Below are 16,913 nucleotides of genomic sequence, written 5' to 3'. Positions count from 1 at the left end.
GTTACAGGTCCAGTGACTCTTCCTCAGAATTGGGATCCTGGGGTATCTCGTTGGGGTGCACATGGAAAGGATGTTGCTTCGCATGGGAAAATCTAGAACTGGGACTTACTTTTAAACCAAGGGGTTCTTCCTTTTAAGACAGAGATAAAGAGGTCATGTTTCTCACATCAGGCTGAGTCTTTGAAATTCTCTTTCTCAAACTGGTGGAAATAGAATCCTTTATTTTAACAGCACAACTAGTGTGTGAATAATTAAGTGGATGAAAGGTTATAATTAACAGACAGGAGGGTGGTGTAATTTGATCAGTCATGATCATAATGAATGATGGTGTAGGCAAAGTGGACCAACCTTACTCCTAATTCGTATGTTCACATGAAGAAATGTTGATCCAGACAACAGTTTGAGATACCAGTAGCTTTATTCAACTCAGTTATGAATAAACAAAACAGCAGCATAAAGCAACGTATGTTCCCTCAGATATGTTGATGATGACCGGTTTGATCAAACAGCTCACCAAAAATGCTCCTCCCCCATCCCATCAACAGAGAACTCAAGGCAGCCAGCCCTAGAAGGTTTGGACAGAGCCAACACTTGCCTCTTCAGGTAATTTCTTCAAGCAGAGTCCTGCTGTGCATTTCAAACTGCTCACCCTCAGAGAATCAGAGCCAGCTACTTTTAATACTGACCGTCCACTTAGCTTTTGAATCGACCATCAGGAATTTTTTCAAAAATGCCAGAAATATATGGCTGCTGCTGAAAGAGATTGATCACAAGATACTTACAAGGGGAGAAAAGGCATCCACCCCATTACAATGCATCCATGGTACCAGGATATTCTCTTCCACCACTCCACTGGGAGTCCATTCTCAGTGCTGACATTGTGTGTGAGGAACTCCTAAAGTCGGTATTTTTAAAGTTTGAGGCTGCCCTACTTCGACATACTATTCCAGACTATCCTTTCCCTATCATAGTTTGCATAAATACCTCCATCAGATCTCCGCTAAAACACCACATTTCAAGGTTAACTTCCTGAATATTCATCGCTTTGAGTTTTAAAAAGGTCCTCACGTCTTTCGTACTCTAAGAACACAATACCATGTCACCTTGTGCCATTTCCTTGAGGAAATTGAGATTGTTGAGAGATGGGGTTTACCCCGAAAGCTCTAGTAATTGCTGTTTACCAAGTTGTCATGTAGCTAATCCTCAAGTTTATTTCTTAAAGTTAATTTCATTTTGCACTAATGTAACACAATCGGTCTACTTGTCTGGATCTGTTTTATCAGCTTCTTTGAATTCTGGCACCATAGTAGCCTGTTTCTAATATACAGTATGCTCCAGAATCAGATTCCACAAACCCTTTCATTACAGTCAATGCCTTATAAAATCTCCTCCCATATCTTTCTCAGCACTTCAATATATCCACCATAGGTGCCATGAAATGTATTCAAGACATTCCAGCTTAAAGACTTCTATCTGATTTACATTGAAATCTTAAATTATAATTTTCAGGGATTAGGGTGACTGAAATCTCATTAATGTCCTGCTTATTTGAAGACATCAACAGAATATCAACCTTATGCTTAGCAATTTCAAATTTATTTGCATCACAAATGCTTTCACCATTTCTGACATTCCTCTTGCTTCTGCACTGCTGAAAAATGTTTAGTATTATGCTCTGTTCAAAAGCATTTTTTATTAGCTAGGGTGCTATCACATCCTTTGTGTGATTTCCAATTTATTTACAAAATTGCGGTTAAATGGACATCACTTCCATGACATTTGCAAAGAGGCTGGATGCTTTCCTAGTAACATTTCCGTTTTCATGCCCGACTCACCTCTTCATAGACTCAACATACGAGTGGTCATCCTCAATGGTAAAACGGGTTAATATAGTGAACTGGAAGAGAGAGGAATTACACTCAATGTCTGGAAAAAAGATTCCACTCCAAAAAGGTTGCCAGCCCTCCAGAATTGTCCCAGAGTCTCCAGGAATTAAGGATTCGTCTCCATTTTTCCAAGTAACACCCAGGAGAAGAAAACTAGTGGGTCTGTTAAATGGGCCTTTTCCATTTTTAATTAATCACTTCTGTTCATTAATAATAAAGCACATTAGAGTTTGGAGGAAAAGGGTGTTTTAGGAAGGGCAAGAGGGTGACACATGATGAAATCTGCAACTAAAGGTGAAAATCTCAATGTCCCAGGGCTTTAGCCTATTGATCTATTAACCCTGATGAGTCTATGTATTTTCTTTCTCCGTTGAGGATGTACAGCATAGCATTTTTCCAATGTTACTTGTAGCATGCGTCAAGTGGTATCTTGCCAAAGGAAACATTTCAAATATTCTGCCTCACCAAACAGAGGCTGAAACTGAGCTTATCTAACCCCATTTTAAATCATGGTGGTGTGAACAAGGACTCTGGATTGAGGAAGGAATATCACAGAATTTTCTTTTGAAACTTTCCGATGTGCAAGACACATGCTGGCTTCAACAGCCTCATTTCATTAAAAACATACTCTGAATTTCCATTAAATAAAGTACAGGACCAAGGCTTATTAATGAATTTCCACACAATATTTATCAACAACTGGTGTATTATCAACGCTATCGCCACATTTAAATAGTTGGTAGCTCAATCTAAATCCTTAGACAGTCAGCCAGCCACCGCAAAACTATATTTTTTTTTTAAAAAAAGTGTTCACTATAGATTAATCTTACCCTTTATTATAGCTAAAGCTAAAATGTACCAAAAATTCCTGTTTAAAAAGTTAACGTTTTCAAGTACACTCCCCAGTCCCAGCACCACAACTACTCAAAGCTTTGGCCCCGACCATCTGTAAACAAAAAAAAACACAAAACCCGGGGAGAACACAACGGCTTCTTGTTAATATTCACTTGCTCTACGGTGTCTACATTGATAACATGCATTGCAGACCTCAAAATGAGGTGTCCAAAGTTTTGCCCGATGCAGCAGCAAAGTCCAATAGTGTTACCGCCACAAATCAGTCCCCCTTTAAAAAAATAAATTAGCTGCCGTTATCCTGCCAGCATCAGAGTCGCCTTGGGTACAAAAGTACCGTGATGTCCTTTTCTTTTGTGAGGAATTCCCAGCCATCTGCAACCAACAACACCGAAACATATGTATTCCCAAGGAAGGCTGCAGTACTGAGATTGCGAGGTCTGAGCCCGCATCTATCCTCTTCAACTCAAAGAGGAAAGAGAGTCCATATCTAACATCAACAGGAGAATTTAAAAAGAAATAAAACTGCAGAAACGGTTGTGTGTCCTGCTATGGCTTTTTTGGTGTTGTGATATGCTGTAGAGTTCCACATCGTCCATAGAGTGGGATACGCATCGTTTATATAAAAAGGGAAGAAAAGGCGGGTGGAACACTTCCTCTCACATTGTTGAGCCTTTTGCTTGTAAAAGCTGTGGGAGGAAAGTCAGAAAAGAGGTTTATAAACACAGACACCAAGAATTTGGCTCATACCCTATGCTTTTAAATCAGGTGATCAGTTATGAAATTGCGAGGAACAATGAGTTCAGGAGAAATGTTTATATCTTGAGGGCAATCCAATGCTGAAACTTGATGAAATTGTGGTGAAAGAAAAAGCCCTCATCCACATTTATAAGATACTTGTGTAGGCAACTGAAATGTTGTAACTTACAGCGTTCATGGACCAATAGCTATAAGGTGGGATTAGGCTGATTAGCTCTTTCACTGCCAGCTGGAACACAAGGAACTGAAGGCTGACTGCGATCCCATAAAGGTTTCTCTACTTTAACTAACTTCCCATTTGGTTCTGTGGATTTAAAATCCAACATGGGTTAGATGAGGTCAATGCTTATAAGCAAATTGTTGCTGAAGCGAAATACTAACAGTTTGTGCTCAAATAATCCCCATAACTAAAGGCCAAAGAAACTACAATTTAGCTCATTTCCCTCTCACCTCGAAATGCCTGAAGAGCTGTTGACCTGTCATAGGCACTTTCAAGAGACAAATATAGAAGACTGGACCCAAACCAGGTTGTGCATCCATTATTAGCAGAAACCCAAACTCTATTATGTTAAACTAATCTCTAAGAAGGTAAATAGAAATATTACACAGATAATTTTCTGTTTAAATATACGTTAGACATGCATTAAAAATACCCATCAATTGCAGATCACCCACCCCAACTGTACAACTAGACTAATCCAAACCTACATGAATTCATCAGTCATTCATTCTACATTGTAACTATACCAAGGACAACTACAGAAACATTGAAAACTAGAGACTGCATATAAAGGAGTGAAGAAAATAGATGGCAATGAAGAAAGTAAAAGACAAAAAGACTGTTTGAAGGGGTGAGATGTAAGAGACATACCACTCTAAAAATAAACTCACACGAGGCAAGTGTACACATAAGTGGCACAAGCACAAATGCAGGACAGCACCCATGTTCAAGCGGAGGCACATATACATAGTTCAATGTTTACAAGAAAGGTGCATGTGCACAAGTGTCCATGGGAGGAGCACAAAAACAAGCAAGGAAGTGAGCTGTGCACACACAGAGAGCACTGCATGCACACAATACACACAGGAGCCATGTGTGGGCAGCATCATTATACACAAGAATATAACTAAGGATCATATGAGAATTAGACACTACTATATCCAACTGCACCACAACAGCATAAGCAAGCATGCGATAAGTAGCAAGAAGTATTGGTGAGCACACAGAGTCATATAGCATGGAAACAGACCCTTCAGTCCAATTCCACCATGCTGACTGTTTCCCAAACTGAACTTGTCCTAATTGTCTGCGTTTGGCCCAGATCCCTCCAAATCTTTCCCATTCATGTACCTATCCAAATGTTTTTTAAATACTGTAATCTTAATCTGGCAATCCATTCACACACATACAACCCTTTGTGAAAAAGCTGCCCTTCATGTTCCTTTTAAATCTTTCTCCTCTTACCTTAAAAATATGCCCTCTAGTATTGAAATCTCACATCCTACGAAAAAGACCTCTGCTATGCACCTTATCAATGCCCCTCATGATTTTATAAACCTCCATAAAGTGATCTCTCAACCTCCTATGCTCCAGGGGGAAAAAAAAAGTCCCAGCCTCTACAGCTTCTCCTTATAATGCAAACCCTCCAGTCCCAGCAACATCTTGGGATATCATTTCTGAACCCTCTCCAATATCCTTCCTATAGCAAGGTGACCAGAACTCCAAGAGTGGTCTCATCAATATTCTAGACAATCTTAACATGATGTTCCAATTCCCTTACTCAATGGTCTGAGTAATGAAGGCAAGCATGCTAAACACCTCTTAACCACTCTGTCTATATGTGATGCAACTTTCAGAGAACTATATATCTGAAACCCTTGGTGACTCTGTTTGACAACACTACTCAGAACCCTACCATTGACTGTATAAGTCCAGCCCTCCTTTGTCTTACCAAAATTCAATACCTCCCATTTATCCAACTCCATCTGCCTCTCCTCAGCCCCTTGACCCAATTGATCAAGATCCCTTCGTAATCTTAGATAACCTCCTTCACTGTTGACTATGCAACCAATTCTGGTGTCATCCACAAACTTAATATCCGTGCCCCCTAAATTCTCATCCAAATCATTTATAAAAACAACGAGTAACAGTGGATCTAGCATCAATGCCTGCAGAATACCAATGGTCCTACGCCTCCAGTCTGAAAATCAACCCTCTATCAACACCCTCTGTCTCCTACTGCCAAGCCAATAGGAGGAGGTTTGAAAGTGAGTGTACATGCAAACCTTCAAACAAGGGAATCGACATATCGGGCATAAGCCCTTCTTCAGGAAACGTCGATTCTCCTGCTCCTTGGATGCTGCCTGACCTGCTGCGCTTTTCCAGCAACACATTTTTCAGCTCTGATCGCCAGCACCTGCAGTCCTCACTTTCTCCAAACAAGGGAGAACTAGCGAAAGCTACAAATTTAGGAAAAGGTGAGGCCACATAATGACAAACACTAGGATGACAGATTTTAAATTGGAGGCACTATGGACAAGGCTAAGGGACAAGCCTCACGAATGAGCAGAGCTTATTACAGGACAGAATGCAAACAGTTGTGTTTCTGATAAACTGAAGCTGATGAAGGATAAAGAATGGAAGGCTAATCTGCAACACATTTGAATAGTTGAGTCTGCAGGTAATAATATTTGACAAGGATTTCAGTGAAAAGTGGCTGAGACAGGAATAACAAAGTTAATGGTCTTGGATGAAGGTTTGCTCGCTGAGCTGGAAGGTTCATTTTCAGACGTTGCGTCACCATACTAGGTAACATCTTCAATAAGCCTCTGAATGAAGCTCAAAACTTGCTATGTTAATGGTCTTTCTAACAGGCATATATTGGATTGGAAGCTCCATTTGGGATTAGAAAAATTGTGAACAGTCTATTTCCAAATGACACAATGGTCAGATAGAACTGGTAACAGGAAGCACAGAGCTTGTGATAGGGGATGAGGGAGATAACTGAAAACTTCCCAATGTTTAATTAGAGAACTAGCTTTTTTTTGAAGGGAATTGATCGCACAATGGCAATGTCACTAGAATAGCAATCCAGAGGTTCCGGCTAATGCTGTGGGGGTAAAAGTCTAAATTACATTCTGATAGCTGAAGAAGTTTAAAGTTAATTATTACATCTGGAATTGAAAGCTAATCTCAGCAATGGTGACCACGAAGGAATCGTCATTTGTTGTAAAAACCCATCTGCATCAGCAATGTCCCTAAGGGAATGAAATCTGCTGTCTTTACCCTATCTAGCCTACTCCAGATCCATGCAATGTGGTTGACTCTTACTTATCTGCTGAAATGGCCAAGTGAACCACAGAGTTGAAAAGCAATTATGGATATCAATAAATACTAGACTTGCCAGTGATGCCCACAGCCCATTTTAACTGAAGGATAACACATATGAAACAGAGGTCACAAGTGATGGAGAAGTATTGCTCATTTGGAAACAGTTAATATCAAAGTGCAGCATGTGAAGGTGACCACAAACACAGCTGTAGAGGTAAAAGTGAAATTAAGCACAGAAAAACCATTGAACTGCACAACAAGAAAGAAGCATTGGAGCTGTCCAAGGGTTCACTTACATGCATGCATACATACATACACAGAAGCACCATGCAAGTGACACACACTGACAAGTAACATAACTCTCACACAGGACTCATTAAGTGGCACACACACCAATAAAGGATTACTTGCTCACTCAGGTTAGACCAGGTTTCTTTTTAAAGATTACTTATTTCTATAATAATTTACAACACAAGAATGAATGCTGAAACGGGCCCACCACCAACTCATTCTAAGTCACTACCAGTTCTCACCACCATGTACGTGAGTTACATTTTATTCCCCGTCATTCATATCACAATCAGCTTCCTCGTCCTCGCCCTTTATCCAGCATGCAGCATGCACAAGGGGTCAAATGTTAAACAGAAAAGAAAAGTGGCTGAAGATTAAGAAACAATCATTTTGATACTTGTAAAACATTCTGCAGTTTTAAATCAGAACATGCACAATTTACCAAATAGCTCAGCAGTTCACAGACACTTTGTCGGATTAAATGAATGATGCACTAGAGGCCAGACTCAACAGACAGCTGCCATGATTTCACATGTAGCACTGGAAATTATATGGGCTAGAGCAGTTCCAGCTACTGGGAACTGGTTTAAAAAAGAGAAGATATACCCTTCATTCACAAGGAGGAACATTAGAAACAGGAGTAGGATTAGCCCATACAACCTGCGAGCCTGTTCCACCAAATCAGTAAGATTGTGGCTGAGCTCCTACATCAACTCCATGTTCCATTCCTATACTCATACTGCATTTTGGAAGAAAGGTTTCATTACCTTAAAATACTCCTTAAATTTGAATATTTACTAAGCTTATTAGATTTGTCTCATACTCTATAATAGCATGCAGTCCTGTGGTGACAACTTGGGACAGAGTGTCAAGATCAAAAAGTGAACTAGCCAGTCCCTGGAATCCAGGACTTGACACCGTCAGTCGGCACTAACTCAGAGGGTCACTGGCAGACAGACAAAAAATGCCTTGCAATATTTTTCTCTTTGACACTCATGCATGGGTCTCCACCCAGTAGCACTAAGCAGCCCTGAGAAAGCAACTTCAAAATCAGATCATAAATCATCACCATGTATAAAAGATGGTCCAGACCATCATTATATTAGACTACAGCTACGTATTAGCTGCAGTGAATTAACTGCACACCAACCAGTTTAAAATGGTTGCAGCTCACCATACATTGCCTAGCTGCTTTGCCTGAATTTCTCCCTAGCCTCTCTCCTCACCTTAGCTTTCCTGCTCGGTTCACAGCTTATCCCATTGGTGGTATTATGCAGCTCCTTGGAAACAACACACAGAAACTCTGCCTGGTCTTCATTCCCGTAGTTGTACGATGATCCAATGCTGACCAACTGTAAGAACAACAATAGACATTTAAGCAGAAATCCTTGATGTATAGGAAATCCTGTACTACTCAAAGAGGGGCTTCAAGAAAATGGACACTGAACCAAAGAGATGCAGGTAACAAGACATAGTTAAAAGCTTTGGTCAGAGAGCTGGGTTTCTAGGAGCATTCCCACAGAGAAGTGGATGAACTGACCAAGTTTAAGGATAGGTACTGAAGAGGAGTTTAGGGGAAAGAAATTTCAGACAGCAGGAATGTACAGCAGAGGGAAGATACACACAGAAGGGAATGCAGCTAAAGAGGATTACACATGGAAAGATAAAGGTGCTACACCTCCATGATATAGCTGGAGTATATACTGGGTTATTGGCCTAACTATGCTGCCATGCATACCCTGAACTCAAACAACTGGAGTTAACACTAGTTACCAGACTTGATGCAAAATCTCTTTGATCCCTTTTCTCCTATCCACTCTACTCTGATCATTAATGGTAATCCTTACGGCATTAACCACTAGAAGTGAATTCCACCAACCACCCAGCCACCAAAATTTCACAGTACTACTTCTGCTTTGGGCAGGAACAGGAGGAGGGGATACTGAAGTACAGCACTTTTAAGTTATTATAACCCATTATCAAGCATGCGTGACAAAGCTGCAGAACAGCCGTACCTGTTCAAACTTCCAGCCATCAGACATAGTGGAAACCATCTGGGTCAGCTCTTCCTCCTGACACTGAAGTACCCGGTAAACATGTTTTGTAGGAAGCTGCAGAAATGGAGATCACATTGTAATTAGCCTCTTCCATTCAAACCCCACATGCAGCAATATACCTTATCTGGTTCACACTAACGTGGTCATTTTACAATTATAATAAACCCATGTTATAACACTGCTGCCTCGGTTGCCTGTTTTATAAAAGAGCACAATGAATTTGCTGATCAAGTGTCTAAACTCCTGTGTGGGCTCTAAAGGGGCAGTTTCCCTCTGTTTAATAGGAAATCATTCTTGTAAGACAGCACTTACAGGGAGGTGAGCTATTAACAAAGCAATTAAACGACTGACTTAATTGAAAAAAAGCATCCTTTTCATAGAATATGTATCCCACCAAGAATTCCCCAGTATCTCAGTAATTTATTTATATCACTCATTTCTCATAAGTACTTTTATTCAATTTCAAGAGATGAAACCAGCTTGCAGTGCAAAGTGCTGAAGAAACATATCATTTAAATCCAAGTAATCAGATTTTAGTCACTATCCACAGTTCAATTTTACACACATTTTAAAGGAGAGGGCAACCTTTGAATTAAAAAAAAATTCTCAGATTTTTGATGAATAATCACATGGGACACAGACTTATCAGATAGCTAGATAAGGACAGGTACTGAGGGAGTTATGGTGTAAATTGGACGTTCGAGTAAATCTCAATCAAGGTTCTGTCAACTTCACTTTCTTATTCAGAGTTTAGCTGCACTATCGATATGTAAAATACCATGTCCCAATAAACAAGTTTTCACAACAACCAAGAAATGTAACGCTTTCTGCTACCATAATGAATCCAGGTTTCAAGTGGATAGAAGCATTTAAATGCTAAATTTAGCTGAAATTTCTCAGCTTTTGTCACATGCGCCTGTCTGTCCTTCAACTGAGTGGCTTGCTAGGCCATTTAATAGGGTAGTCAAGAGTCAACCACATCACTATGGATCGGGAGTGAAACACAGGTCAGACGTAGTAAGGATGGCATATTTCCTTTCCTAAAGGGCAGCAGTGAACTGGATGGGTTTTTATAACAATTGTTGATAGCTTAATGGTTACCGTTATCAAGACTGGTTTTCAATACCAGATTTATTAGCTGAATTTAAGTCCCACCAGCTGCACTGGGGAATGTGAACACTTACCTTTGGAGGATTAGTTCTAGCTGATACGTTTCATTTTCACATTCGATATGTGATAAGTGAAAAGATATAGCCTTTTATTAGAAATTTAAGATGTGGTCAAATAGCTAATGACTGCTGTCAGAAGTACAACATTTGTAAATGAGTTTATTTAGAGCGCTCATGTCAGCTGTGGGTTGACATCAGAAGCCGAACATTACAACATGCACTCGATGAATGGCATAGGTTTATTAAAATTTTTATTCAAACTTTCAACTCCTCCTTTAAAATAGCAGGCGGAGGAATTTAATAACAACAGATTAAGCATGTAAATCCTGCTGACTCACCACAGTTTTATTTTCAAAAAATCAAATGTCGGTGTGTCTACTTTAATCCTTGATGTTACCACCATCAACTGCCTGTCACATTACTGGTTTAAGTGTCCAGAATCTGAGCTACCAAGATGACTAGGTTGGCAATTACGGATAGGATATAAGAAATTTCAAAGTACAATCCCAATCCCCGCCAGGTTTTCCAAGCCATGCCACAGTTGTAATCAATGTTAGCACCACTTGGGAAATAGGGAGGAACAATGAAAGGTAGAGGAGTTCCTGCTACTGGCTAAAGAACTGGGGAATATTGGCATGGTGGTAATGACACTGGCCTAGGAATCCAAAGGCCCAGGCTCATGCTCTGGAGCATGGGATCAAATCCCAACTTTAGCACCTGGCAGAATTTAAACATAATTAATAAATTTAGAGCATTAATAACACCCATGAGAACCATTACCAATTGTTGTGGAAGCACATCTGGTTCACTAATGTCCTTTATGGAAGGAAATATGCTATCCATACCGGATTTGACCTACATGTGACTGCAGCCCTACAGTAATGCAGGTGATCCTTAATTGCCCTCTGAAATGCATTATAGGACACTCAGCTCAAAGGCTCACACTTAAGGAATGGCCTTTTGAGAAGGCAGCAGGCAACTCTGTTGGACTTAAGGGCAGCACATTGGCTCAGTGGTTAGCCCTGTTGCCTCAAAGTAGCAGGGACCCGGGTTTGATTCCACCCGTGGGCCACTGTGTAGAGTTTGCACATTCTCCCCGTGTCCACGTAGACTTCCTCCAGTGCTCCAGTTGCCACCCACTGTGCAAAGATATGCAGATCAGGTGGATTAGCGTGGGAAATGTAGGGTTATGGGATAGGGTAGGAGGTCTGGGTGGGATGTTCTTCAGAGGATCACTGTGGACCCAATGGCCTTTTTCTACACTTTAAGGATTCTATAAAGCAGTCTACATCCAAAAGTAGCAAGATTTGAACAATATCCAGGTCTGGGCTGATAAATAGCAGGTAGCATTCACACAAGACAACTGCCAGCAAATGATCATTTCCAATGAGAAAATGTCTAACCACTGATAGCCCCCTTTACATTCAGGCATCACCATCACTGAACTACCCCCACTATCCACATCCTGGGGGTTACCACTGACCACAAACTTAACTGAACTAGCTAATAAAGAGAATATTATGGAAAATAAAGAGCATAAAAGCATAGGAAGGGTTAAAGAATGAAGACCACTGGCAATCTGTGGTCTGTGGAAGGCAGAATGGGATAAGAACAGTGTAATGCTCTTACACCAATTAGCAGAGTAAGGTTATGGCTGAAAGGTCACTATGGCGTGATGAAATAACAGTTAGTAGAGCTAGTTTTTCTGTTAAGTATCATTAAGACAGGATTGGGAACATAAATATTTGGGACATGACACTAAGATATCTAATCAACAGTTAGTAGAGTCATTTTGAGACAGGAGACCATTATAATAGATTGAATAGTTAAATATCTATCATGAAGGTTAGTCTGGAATGGAAGATCACTGTAGCAGAGGGTAATAATAAACATCTAACCGTGGGGACATAAATTTAAGGTGAAGGGTGGAAGGTATAGGGGGGATGTCAGGGGTAGGTTCTTTAACCAGAGAGTGGTGGAGGCATGGAATGCGCTGCCTGTGGGAGTGGCAGAGTCAGAATCATTGGTGACCTTTAAGCGGCAATTGGATAGGTACATGGATAGGTGCTTAAGCTATGACAAGTGTTCAACACAACATAGTGGGCCGAAGGGCCTGTTCTGTGCTGCATTGTTCTATGTTCTATGTGACATTAGAATAACATTAAGTAGAATGTACAACTAAAGAGATAATGGGAACTAACATCACTGGATTATTGTGTAGCTAGAGTGAGGTACTTTGACTAATATCGTTGGACATGCTGATAAGCTAACAGAAATATGATTTTAAAAAAAGATATAAAAATCCACAGACCCCGAGGTTCAGGGGCATTCGAGAATTTGCTTTCCCAGTGTCTCAGTTTTTTGTTTGCAAATAAAAGACCTACTTCTTGAAGAATTCTGAGCATCTCCTGGCGACTCTCTACATTTTCTCCACGACAATATAAATACCATGCCAATAACAGCAGGTTAGAGGCTAGGAATCCTGCAGTGAATAACTCATCTCCTGACTCCCCAAAGCCTATCCACCATCTAAAAGGCACAAATCAGAATTGTGACAGAAACCTGACCATTTTCCTGGATATAGGCAGCTCCAACAGAGTTGAAAAGTGTGGTGCTGGAAAAGTGCAGCAGGCCAGGCAGCACCCGAGGAGCAGGAGAATCGACGTTTCGGGCATAAGCTCTTCTTCAGCTCCAACAACACTCGAGGTTTTAAACCATCCAAGACAAAGTAGCCCATTTGATTGAAAAAAACATCCTCATTCACTCTTTCCATCACTGACACATAGTAGCAACAGTGTGTCCCAGGTGCAAGATGCAACGCAAAAGTTCATCAAGACTCCTCCAACAGCACTTTCCAAACCTACTCCCATTGTCATCTCAAAGGACAAGGGTAGCAGATACATGGGAAAACTACCACCAGAAAATTCCCTTTTATGCCAACCACCATTCTGACTTGGAATTATATTACTGTTCCTTCAGTTTCACTGGGTCAAAATCCTGGAACCTCCTCCCCAATAGCACTGAGAGACTACACCAAATAGGCTGCAGTGGTACAAGGTAGCAACTTACTACCACATTAAGGACAACTAGGGGTAGGCAAATACTGCCAAGCTGGCAACGCCCACCCCACGAATGAATTAAAAAACACTAACTTGGGAGAGAATTAACAATTAATTGATGGAAATAGAATGAAATATTTCATTTTTTTGCTTCAACCCCACCATACAGTGCACCTATCCTTACCTGTGTGGGTTTACAGTCTCGCTCCTTGATCTTCTCTTTCACTAACTTAATGAGAGGTGCTATGTTGTAAAACTCTGCTTCTTCTAGAACCCCTGCAACAGAGAAATATTACAATCACTATGACATTGTACAAGTGCCAGCATTCATTGTCACCCTGGCAGAGTTATAAATGATATACAAGACCACCAGAATCTAACCACAGAGAGCCCTGCTCAAAAGTAAATGTTTGCACATTAAGAATGGACAACTGAAATCATTAAGGGCACTCCCCACAGTCAAATAACCTTCAGGCTGAGCTTACATATGATGGATGGCCATCTGACCATGCCAGTAAAAGGAAAACAGCAATGAAAAGCATTGGTTTGTGCAACTGGGTTATAGGAAAATAACAGAACAGCAAAAACTACAGTAAAATTACATTGAAATTATAGAAACAGACATTCAGCCTGACTGGTTAATGTTATGACTTATGCCCTACAAGATATTCCTCCCGTTCAGTTACATTCACTCCTACCTCCATTACCTATTATACCTTCTGCCCACACTAATTTGATTATTCCACGTAGAAGTGATTTGTATCTAGCCACTCTGAGCAATGGCTCTACTGAACTCGCTGTTAGAGAATTAAAGTATTTGGGCTTTCTGTTAACACAAAACACAGTGCCAAGCTCAAATGAATATTATCCAATTCCCCATAACTGTTTCTAATTCTGGTTCCACATTTACAAGCAATCATGACCCTCTTTGCAGATGCAAAATGGTTCCTGTCTAGATGCTGAGGTGGGTCAACTTTGTAAATCCAAGGACATAACAGACAGGTAAGTGGGTACATAAAATAGCAGTATGAAAGATTCAATCATACTGGTCCCCTACTCTGCATAAATACAAATAACAACCACACTTAGCCCATCTACTAACTTTATATGCAACACCAGGAATTAAGAGAATTGTTTGAGGAAGAAATACAACCAGAATGGGGAGAGAAAAGAAAAACTCAATTTCTTCTCTCTTCCTGCCTCTAGGAAGACACCCTTGAAACTAATTAGTCTCTTGAAACTAAGTATGCCACCTATTTTCATTGGTATTTCCTGGTATTTGTTCCAAAACTCAATTACAAAAGTAAAAGTGGATAGTGGAAATCTGAAATTGAAGAAGAGCAAGTGCTGAAAATAGTTAATCCCATAGAAACAGAAAAAGAGCCCAAGTTTTAGTCAATGACCATTCTGCCACTGAGGTTCTTGCTGCATGGATGAAGCCTGACCTGATGGGTACTTCAGTACTCTTAATCCATAATGCTTTCATGACTTTCTACTTTAGACTTTGCACTTTGGCAATTAACTCCTGCCCCATAGTTAACCGTTTGCTGCACAGTTGCCTCAATCTTGAAAACCTCAGCTGGATCTGTCCTTCTCCTGGAGAAAGGTGATTAATACCATGATGTACATTCACCAGAATAAATGAGCCAGAATTGGGAGAACAGATGAGGGGTATGAACAACCAATATAGGATGTGGAGATGGTGGAGAGAAGAGATTTAATAATTTTTTTAAAACATAATGCAGGGATTTGATGTAATTTTGAAGGAAAGACTACTTCCTCTGAAATGAGTGTCAGAAAGATCAATACTTAAAGTTATCATCACAGTTGATAGTAAAACTGGACAATTCAGATTTCAGAGTGGAAACTACTTTGATAGCATAAATGTTTAATTTTTATTTACCGTGAAGGTCAGTCACTGAACATAGAGTCAGAGATGTACAGCACGGAAATAGACCTTTCGGTCCAACCTGTCCATACTGACCAGATATCCCAACCCAATCTAGTCCCACCTGCCAGCACCCGGCCCATATCCCTCCAAACCCTTCCTATTCATATACCCATCTAGTTGCCTTTTAAATTTTGTAATTGTACCAGCCTCCACCACTTCCTCTGGAAGCTCATTCCATACATGTACCACCCTCTGTGCGAAAAAGTTGCCCCTTAGGTCTCTTTTACATCTCTCCCCTCTCACCTTAAACCTACGCCCTCTAGTTCTGGACTCAGCCATCCCAGGGAAAAGGCTTTCTCTATTTATCCTATCCATGCCCCTCATGTTTTTATAAACTTCTATAAGGTCACCCATCAGCCTCGATGCTCCAGGGAAAACAACCCCAGCTTATTCAACCTCTCCATATAGCTCAAATCCTCTAACCCTGGCAATGTCCTTGTAAATCTTTTCTGAACCCTTTCAAGTTCCACAACATCTTTCCAATCGCGAGACCAGAACTGCACACAATAGTCCAACAGTGGCCTAACCAATCTCCTGTACAGCCGCAACATGACCTCCCAACTCCTGTACTCAATACTATGACCAATAAAGTATACCAAATGCCTTCTTCACTATCCTATCTACCTGTGACTCCACTTTCAAGGAGCTATGAACCTGCACTCCAAGATCTCTTTGTTCAGCAACACTCCCTAGGACCTTACTATCATCCACAACAAAAACAGAAATCACTGGAGAAACTCAGCAGATCTGATGGGATTTGTTGTGTGTCCAGTGACTTTTCTTCAGAACTGGATCTGAAATGTTGACTGTGCTTCTCCAGCTATTTGTTTTTGTTTCAGGTTTCCAACATATGCAGCTCTTAGATTTTTTTGTTTACTGTTATGATCTAGTAAGGTCTGGCATGATGCCCAAGACTAAATGGAACAAAAGAACAGATGACAGTTATGTTAATTAAGGAATAATTGAGTGAGAATGAGTTATAAATATGGGGAATCAGTGTGCTGGGCGTTTTTGCTAAATGCAAGGTGGAATGAAACACTGACCGGAAAAGTATATGGTTGGGCTCTGTATAATTACTTTTTAACCTCTGTGGTCTAACATCTATCTCTGGGCCAGAAGTCTGGGTTCAAGTTCTAACTGTTCCACAACAAGTCCAAACAAGTTGATTTTTAAAAAAAATTCACAAGAGGCTACCAATGTACTGCTAACAAAACATTGTTAACAAACATCCCATTACAAACATTAGAAAGAAAAATAATCTGCTGAAAAACTCAATGAAGAATAATTCTACCTCCATGTTAAAGCATCTTGCTCAGCTGGGAAGCTATAATCAGTTTTTTTTTCAAAAAATTCTCACACATTCAGTTCATGTTATTAATGTTGTAATTGTCTCAGGGGAGAGATAATGCTAACTCAACTCAATTACTACTTAATACTGGTTCCCTAAACTCTATCTCCAGTTCTCCTCTGGCAGCTCATTTCATTCACACCCCATCCACTACCTGAAAACGTTGCCCCTTAAGTCCCTTTTATATTTTTTCTTTTTCAAACTAAACCT

General features: G+C 40.3%; 1 protein-coding gene across 2 annotated transcripts in view; it reads right to left on the bottom strand.

Moving 5' to 3' along the window:
• Positions 1-399: 399 nt before the first annotated feature.
• The window catches only part of LOC140489270 (BTB/POZ domain-containing protein KCTD5-like), a 31,772-nt gene continuing 15,258 nt past the window's right edge, over positions 400-16,913 (bottom strand). Inside the window, exons 3-7 of one of the 2 annotated variants that reach the window (XM_072588637.1) lie at positions 13,589-13,680; positions 9,135-9,230; positions 8,346-8,471; positions 7,362-7,428; positions 400-3,427 (exon numbers count right to left, since the gene is read on the bottom strand). In XM_072588637.1, the coding sequence (XP_072444738.1) occupies positions 7,384-7,428; positions 8,346-8,471; positions 9,135-9,230; positions 13,589-13,680 (359 nt within the window). In that variant the 3' untranslated portion in view covers positions 400-3,427; positions 7,362-7,383. The remainder of the gene's footprint in view (positions 3,428-7,361; positions 7,429-8,345; positions 8,472-9,134; positions 9,231-13,588; positions 13,681-16,913) is intronic. The other variant, XM_072588638.1, reaches the window with a different exon arrangement.

Source organism: Chiloscyllium punctatum, chromosome 18, assembly GCF_047496795.1.
Source record: "Chiloscyllium punctatum isolate Juve2018m chromosome 18, sChiPun1.3, whole genome shotgun sequence".
Taxonomy (NCBI): Eukaryota; Metazoa; Chordata; class Chondrichthyes; order Orectolobiformes; family Hemiscylliidae; genus Chiloscyllium; species Chiloscyllium punctatum.
Note: the sequence above shows the minus strand (reverse complement) of the source record. Positions and strands in the feature narration are given on the sequence as shown.